The sequence below is a fragment of the Trachypithecus francoisi genome, unplaced genomic scaffold (assembly GCF_009764315.1).
Source record: "Trachypithecus francoisi isolate TF-2019V2 unplaced genomic scaffold, Tfra_2.0 Contig00501, whole genome shotgun sequence".
Classification (NCBI taxonomy): domain Eukaryota; kingdom Metazoa; phylum Chordata; class Mammalia; order Primates; family Cercopithecidae; genus Trachypithecus; species Trachypithecus francoisi.
Window position 1 is genome coordinate 57,177 of NW_022680683.1, and position 7,673 is coordinate 64,849.

Consider the following 7,673-nt stretch of genomic DNA (forward strand, 5'->3'; position numbering starts at 1 on the left):
GTGGTGCAAGTTATGGATTGAGGCTTTTATTATTATTATTATTATTTGAGACGGAGTCTCGCTCTGTCACCCAGGCTGGAGTGCAGTGGTGTGATCTCAGCTCACTGCAACCTCTGCCTCTGGGTTGAAGCAGTTCTCCTACCTAAGCCTCCTGGATAGCTGGGAGTACAGGTATGTGCCACCACACCTGGGAGTACAGGCTAATTTTTTTTTTTTTTTTAGTAGGGATGGGATTTGACCATGTCGGCCAGGCTGGTCTTGAACTCCTGACCTCCTGCCCCGGCCCCCCAAAGTGCTGGGATTACAGGCATGAGCTACCACTCCTGGCCAGAGGTTGATTATTATTTTTTTGCATATGGATGTCCAATTCTTCAGGAGCTCCCTTGTTGAAAAGACTGTCCTTTCTCCATTGGATAACTCTGGCTTTTTATCAAATAACAATTGACCACATGTGTGGGTGTATTTCTAGACTTCTTTTTTCTTCATCCATACACCTATGCTTTTTCCAATACTACAGTGTTTTCATTACTGTAGCTGTATGGAAATCAGATAGTCTGAGTCCTTCAAGTTTGATTCTTTTTATTTGGTTATTATTGGTCCTTTGCTTTTTCCATGTAAACTTTAGAATCAACTTGTCTATTCCTTTTTTTTTTTTTTTTTTTTTTTTTGAGGCGGAGTCTCGCTCTGTCGCCCGGACTGGAGTGCAGTGGCCAGATCTCAGCTCACTGCAAGCTCCGCCTCCCGGGTTTACGCCATTCTCCTGCCTCAGCCTCCCGAGTAGCTGGGACTACAGGCGCCCACCATCTCGCCCAGCTAGTTTTTGTATTTTTAGTAGAGACGGGGTTTCACCGTGTTAGCCAGGATGGTCTCGAACTCCTGACCTCAGGTGATCCACCCACCTTGGCCTCTCAAAGTGCTGGGATTACAGGCTTGAGCCACCGCGCCCGGCCCAACTTGTCTATTTCTAAAAAAATTCTGCTTAAATTTTTATTAGGATTGTGTTAGTGCTTGCTTTGGCAGCACATATACTAAAATTCAAACGATATAGAGAAGATTAGTGTGGCCCCTGTGCAAGGATGACATACAAATTCATGAAGGGTTCCAGTTAAAAAGAAAAGGATTATGTTAAATCTATAGATTAATTTCGGGAGAATTCACATCTTAACAATCAATATTGGGTCTCCTGAGCTATGGAGGCGGTATATGTCTATAGTAAATCTTTGCTTCTAATTCTGTTACAAATGTACATTTTGACCTTTGAGTTCCTGAGTCTTTGAACACCTTCTGTGAAACAAAATGCCTTCCAGATACCAAGGAATAAGCAGTGAGGGGCTTGAAAAAGCCAGAAAATGGAAACCTCAGTAGACTCATTTAAATTCTCCAGAGGCACATGACACTAAAGATCAAAAAGGAACAAATCCCTTGAGAAGAATTAGAACATCTGAATCAACTGAGGGGAAAAAATATTTTGAACAGCAACAAAAGATGACCCCAGTATAAGTTTAAAGAGCATCAGCAGACACATGTTATTTTGGTGGCTTGGGTTGTGGGGGAGTTTGTTTTGCTGGGTCGAGGGTGGATTTGGGGATTGGAAGGTAGAAGTTTTTTTTTTTTTCTCTCGAGATCACTGTGTTGCCCAGGCTGGAGTGCAGTGGCGCGATCTCACCTTGCTGCAACCTCTGCCTCCCAGTTTCAAGCGATTCTCCTACCTCAGCCTCCCGAGTAGCTGGGATCACAGGTGTGCACCACCATGCCCAGCTAATTTTTGTATTTTTAGTAGAGACGGGATTTCACTATGTTGGCTGGGCTCGTCTCGAATTCCTGACCTTAAGTGACCCACCTGCCTCGGCCTCCCAAAGTGCTGGGATTACAGGTATGAGCCACTGTACCCAGCCGGAAGGTAGAAGTTTTGTTTGTTTGTTTTTTGAGACGGAGTTTCGCTCTTGTTGCCCAGGCTGGAGTGCAATAGCATAATCTCGGCTCACCACAATCCCCACCTCCTGGGTTTCAGCAATTCTCCTGCCTCAGCCTCCCGAGTAGCTGGGATTACAGGTACGTGCCACCACGCCTGGGTAATTTTGTATTTTTAGTAGAGACGGGGTTTCTCCATGTTGGTCAGGCTGGTCTTAAACTCCTGACCTCAGGTGATCCACCCACCTTGGCCTCTCAAAGTGCTGGGATTACAGGCATGAGCCACCATGCCTAGCCAATAGAAGTATTTTTAAATCTTCTCTTCTCCTGCCTCCATCTTGCCTGGAATAGATCAAGTCCTTTCCTTTAGTTGTTGATCAAGAACCATGCTGGGCCAGCCCTGACCTGGGTGCCAGGTGGGACATAGTGAGGGGCACTAGGTCCCGTTGTCCTGAGAACACACCTGGAAAACACATCTGTCATTTTCCTTCCCATGTCTCCTTCAGGGCAGAGGCAAGGAGCCTGGCCCTTAGTCCCTGCTAATGGATCATAACTGGAAGATGCTAATTCCACCCAGACCTCAGCCAGGTCAGCCACAACCCAGCTGTACTGCTGCCTGCCACCTAAGCCCAGTGGCCTGCAAGACCTTTCACCTTTCCACCCAGCTTTTGCATGGGCTTTCCATGCCACTGCTTGGAACTGCAATGCCACTGGTCAGGTTAGATATTTAAGAAGGGGGAGGAGGGCCTTCAGATATGAGATGGCAGGCAATTTGCTTAACCTTCCATGCCTCTGCTTCCCTATCTGTGAAACAGAGATGATAATACTACCGATTTCATAGTGTGGTTGCAAGGATTAAATGAAACAATGCATATAAAGCACTTAGGAGAGGGCCCAGCACACAGTGAGCTATCGGTGAATGTGAGCAGTTTGTTTTGTTTTTTGAGACGGTCTCACTCTGTTACCCAGGCTGGAGTATAGTGGCGTGATCATAGCTCACTGTAACCTCAAGTTCCTAGGTGCAAGTGATTCTTCTGACTCAGCCATCCAAGTAGCTAGGACTACATGCTCGTGCTACCATGCCTGGCTAATTTTCTTCTTCTTTTTTTTTGCCTGGATAGTTTTCAAAAAATGTTCTTGTAGAGTTGAGTTCTTGCTGTGTTTCCCAGGCTGGTCTCAAACTCCTGGGCCCAAGCAATCCTGTTGCCTCGGGCTCCCGAACTGCTGGAATTACAGGCATGAGCCACTGCATCTGACGTTAGCAGTTAATTATTACAGTGGAACTCATAGGGTGCCAAGCCAGGCATGGGACCCATGTCTGGCATCTCAGGCTGGTCCTGGAGGCCTTATTCTGTCACCCTGGAGCATATCCTTCAGCCATCTTGATTTCATGTGCTGAAAAATCACCATGGTATTAGACACAGGAACAACTTTCTTCTGAATTAGGACTACGTTCTTGTAGCCCAGGCTTTGCTTTTTCAGGTTCAACCAGGCATTATTGGCCCTGTGTGTCCATGAGAGCTGGATTCCAGTCCTGACTTCTCCCTTAACTGGCCAGCTCCTTCCTGTCTCTGGACTTCAGCTACAGCCTGTGGCGTGGATGTGTTCCATGCTGTGATGTACTGTTCTCAACCCATTGAATCACTGAATGATTCTCTTAGGCCAGTAATTCCTGAGCTCTTCCTATTATTTAATTTGTAAATTACCATTTCCTAATAATATGGAATGGCCTATATTATTTTTAATTTGTACTGAATGAAAATTATGCTTTGAAAAATGGACAGTTGTGGTTTCTGCCCATCTGAGAGAGGGAGTCTCAGTCTCTGGGAGCTGTGAAAGGAGCCCACAACCAGAAGAGGCTCATCTCTGGATCATGCTGGAGAGAACCCAGGGAGCTCAGGGCACCTCCTGCCCGGCCTTGTGCACTTGGCCTCTCCCATCTGATTGGGCCCAGTGCTGGTGGTACACAAAAAGCTAGTGAGGGCGGAAGCTTACGGGATGAGATATATTACTCACATTCCTCTCCTGATTGTTCTTTCATCCCTGTTCTAGATTTTGATTTCTGTTGGAATACAGGTTGAAAAATTACCTGCAAGGAGGAGTTTTTGTGTTTGTTTGTTTATTTATTTTTGATCACAGCATTTGTCTGAATTCTCTTCTCCTAAACTTTGCATTCATCTGACTCTTCACAACCCTAAGAAAGACACAGCGTGCCCTTTAAATGGTAATTGTGGGTCATGTGAAATGGCCAGTACCTGGAAAGCAATAGCATTTGGGGATGGGGCTTTTCCAAAAGCCCACAGCTGTGTTCTTTGTTTTTGTTCTTGTTTTGAGATGGAGTCTCACTCTGTCACCCAGGCTGGAGTCCAGTGGTGCGAGCTTGGCTCACTACAATCTCCGCCTCCCGGGTTCAAGCGATTATCTTGCCTTAGCCTCCTGAGAAGCTGGGACTACAGGCCACCACGCCCGGCTCATTTTTTTGTATTTTTGGTAGAGATGGGGTTTCACCGTGTTAGCCAGGATGGTGTCAATCTCCTGACCTCATGATCTGACTGCCTCAGCCTCCCAAAGTGCTGGGATTACAGGCGTGAGCTTTTTGTTTTAAAACCGAAGCTTTTTTCTCTAGCCCTGCAGTTGGCTATAGTTAAATTTGCTGATTGAAAGCCTTGGTAGGCCGGGCGCGGTGGCTCAAGCCTGTAGTCCCAGCACTTTGGGAGGCCGAGGCGGGCGGATCATGAGGTCAGGAGATCGAGACCATCCTGGCTAACACGGTGAAACCCTGGCTCTACTAAAAAATACAAAAAAAACTAGCCGGGCGAGGTGGCGGGCGCCTGTAGTCCCAGCTACTCGGGAGGCTGAGGCAGGAGAATGGTGTAAACTTGGGAGGCAGAGCTTGCAGTGAGCCGAGATCCGGCCACTGCACTCCAGCCTGGGCGACAGAGCGAGACTCCGTCTCAAAAAAAAAAAAAAGAAAGCCTTGGTAATAAAAAGAGCTCCCCTCCCTCCCACCTTAAACACTTTCCAACTTAAAGTGCTATAGAGCTTAGTGGTTACTTGATGTGCCTGTAGCACAAAGTGCATAAAACAGCTGAAGACATCCTTTTCAGAAGGAAGCCTGGTTATCAAACCAGAGCACTTTGCAAGGACAGCGCCTTCTATTTCCATTCACAGTTTCATCCCACACAATGGATTAGGGCAATATTTCCCAAAGTGTGGCATCTATATGATTGTGGTGGTCACTGTGGTGGTGCACAAGTTGATTTAGATATACTTTTAAACATTTGGCCAGGCACAGTGGCTCATGCCTGTAATCCCAGCACTGGGAGGCCAAGGCAGGTGGATTGCATGAACTCAGGAGTTCAAGACCAGCCTGGGCAATGTGGTGAAATCCTGTCTCTACAAAAAATACAAAAATTGGAGAGGATGAACAACAAGTTCGACGCTTTGAAAGATGATGACAGTGGGGACCATGATCAGAATGAAGAAAACAGCACACAGAAAGATGGTGAGAAGGAAAAAACGGAACGAGACAAGAATCAGAGCAGTAGCAAGAGAAAGGCTGTTGTTCCTGGACCAGCAGAGCATCCTCTCCAGTACAACTACACTTTTTGGTACTCCAGGAGAACCCCCGGCCGTCCCACCAGCTCACAGAGCTATGAACAGAATATCAAACAGATTGGCACCTTTGCCTCTGTGGAGCAGTTCTGGAGGTTTTATAGCCACATGGTACGTCCCGGGGACCTGACAGGCCACGGTGACTTCCATCTCTTCAAAGAAGGAATTAAACCCATGTGGGAGGATGATGCAAATAAAAATGGTGGCAAGTGGATTATTCGGCTGCGGAAGGGCTTAGCCTCCCGTTGCTGGGAGAATCTCATTTTGGCCATGCTGGGGGAACAGTTCATGGTTGGGGAGGAGATCTGTGGGGCTGTGGTGTCTGTCCGCTTTCAGGAGGACATTATTTCAATATGGAATAAGACTGCCAGTGACCAAGCAACCACAGCCCGAATCCGGGACACACTTCGGCGAGTGCTTAACCTACCTCCCAACACCATTACGGAATACAAAACTCACACCGACAGCATCAAAATGCCAGGCAGGCTGGGCCCCCAAAGGCTCCTTTTTCAAAACCTCTGGAAGCCACGGTTGAATGTGCCATGACCCTCTCCCTCTCTGGATGGCACCATCATTGAAGCTGGCATCATCGGAGTCTCTTGTTCTGTTGGCGTGCTACCTGGAAGATCCTTCTGTCCTGGACAAGAGGAATTGGAAGAGCATTTTATGTTTTAAGAACAGGCTGACACACAGCAGCTACAACAACAGCTGAGATCACTTAATAAATGGTGCTAAACTAAAAAAAAAAAAAATACAAAAATTAGCTGGGCATGGTGGTGGTGAGCTGTAGTCTCAGCTACTTGGGAGGCTAAGGTGGGAGGATTGCTTGAGCCTGTGAGGTCAAGGCTGCAGTGAGCCAAGATTGAGCCACTGTGCTCCAGCCTGGGTGACAATGCGAGACCCTGTCTCAAGAAAAAAACAAAAATAACAAAACCAACAAAAAGCAAACAAACACACAAAAACAAGAGTGAGGCCAGGTCCGATGGCTCATGCTTGTAATTCCAACTCTTTGCAAAGCTGAGGTGGGAGGATCACTTGAGCCCAGGAGTTTGAAACCAGCCTGGGCAACATAGGGAGAGCCTGTCTCCACAAACAATAAATTAGCCAGGTGTGGAATGTACAGCTTTGGTCCCAGTGACTCAGGAGGCTGAGGTGGGAGGATTTCTTGAGCCTGGGAGGTCAAAGTTCCAGAGAGCTATGATTGTGTCACTGCACTCCAACCTGGGCTACAAAGTGAGACTATCTTAAAAAAAAAAAAAAAGGAAAAAAGAGTGGAGAAAGGGAGACTCTAGGAAGTTGAGTGTGCCAAGAGTAAACTTAATTGTGTTTTAATTCACTTTCTTTTTTTTTTTTTGAGACAGAGCCTCGCTCTGTCGCCCAGGCTGGAGTGCAGTGGTGTGATCTTGGCTCACTGCAAGCTCCGCCTCCCAGGTTCACACCATTCTACTGCCTCAGCCTCCGGAGTAGCTGGGACTACAGGTGCCCGCCACTGCGCCTGGCTAATTGTTTTTTTTTTTTTTTGTACTTTTTAGTAGAGATGGTGTTTCACCCTGTTAGCTAGGATGGTCTCGATCTCCTGACCTCATGATCTGCCCACCTCAGCCTCCCAAAGTGCTAGGATTACAGGCATGAGCCACCACACCCGGCCTCACTTTCTAATATAATTATTGTCCAATTGTGGTAGTAAAAAAATCATTAAACTTATATTTAAGGTGATGGATACCCTAATTACCCTGATGTGGTCTTTATGCACTATATGAATGTATAAATGTACCAGATTACCACATGTGCCCCCCCCAAAATATGTACATCTATTTGCTGGGCGCAGTGGCTCACGCCTGTAATCCCAGCACTTTGGGAGGTTCAGGTGGGTGGATCATTTGAGGTGAGGAGTTCAAGACCAGCCTAGCCAACATGGTGAAACCCTGTCTCTATTAAAAATACAAAAGTTAGCTGGGCATAGTGGTGTGCGTCTGTAATCCCAGTTACTCGGGAGGCTCAGGCAGAAGAATTGCTTGAACCCCAGAGGTGGAGGTTGTAGTGAACTGAGATTGCACCACTACACTCCAGCCTAGGCAACAGAGCGAGACTCTGTCTTAAAAACAAACAGCCAGGGGTGGTGGCTCACGCCTGTAATCACAACACTT

At 46.9% G+C, this 7,673-nt stretch overlaps 1 protein-coding gene and 1 non-coding gene across 2 annotated transcripts; both read left to right on the forward strand.

The window, feature by feature from the left end:
- Positions 1–1,004: 1,004 nt before the first annotated feature.
- Positions 1,005–1,111, forward strand: LOC117084687. Its single transcript, XR_004437597.1, has one exon. It is a non-coding gene; the product is annotated as a U6 spliceosomal RNA (small nuclear RNA).
- A 4,221-nt stretch (positions 1,112–5,332) lies between these two features.
- LOC117084670 (eukaryotic translation initiation factor 4E type 2) lies at positions 5,333–6,278 on the forward strand. Its single transcript, XM_033213289.1, has one exon. It carries the CDS (start codon positions 5,335–5,337, stop codon positions 6,070–6,072), a length of 738 nt encoding a protein of 245 aa, XP_033069180.1. The 5' UTR covers positions 5,333–5,334; the 3' UTR covers positions 6,073–6,278.
- Positions 6,279–7,673: the final 1,395 nt, after the last annotated feature.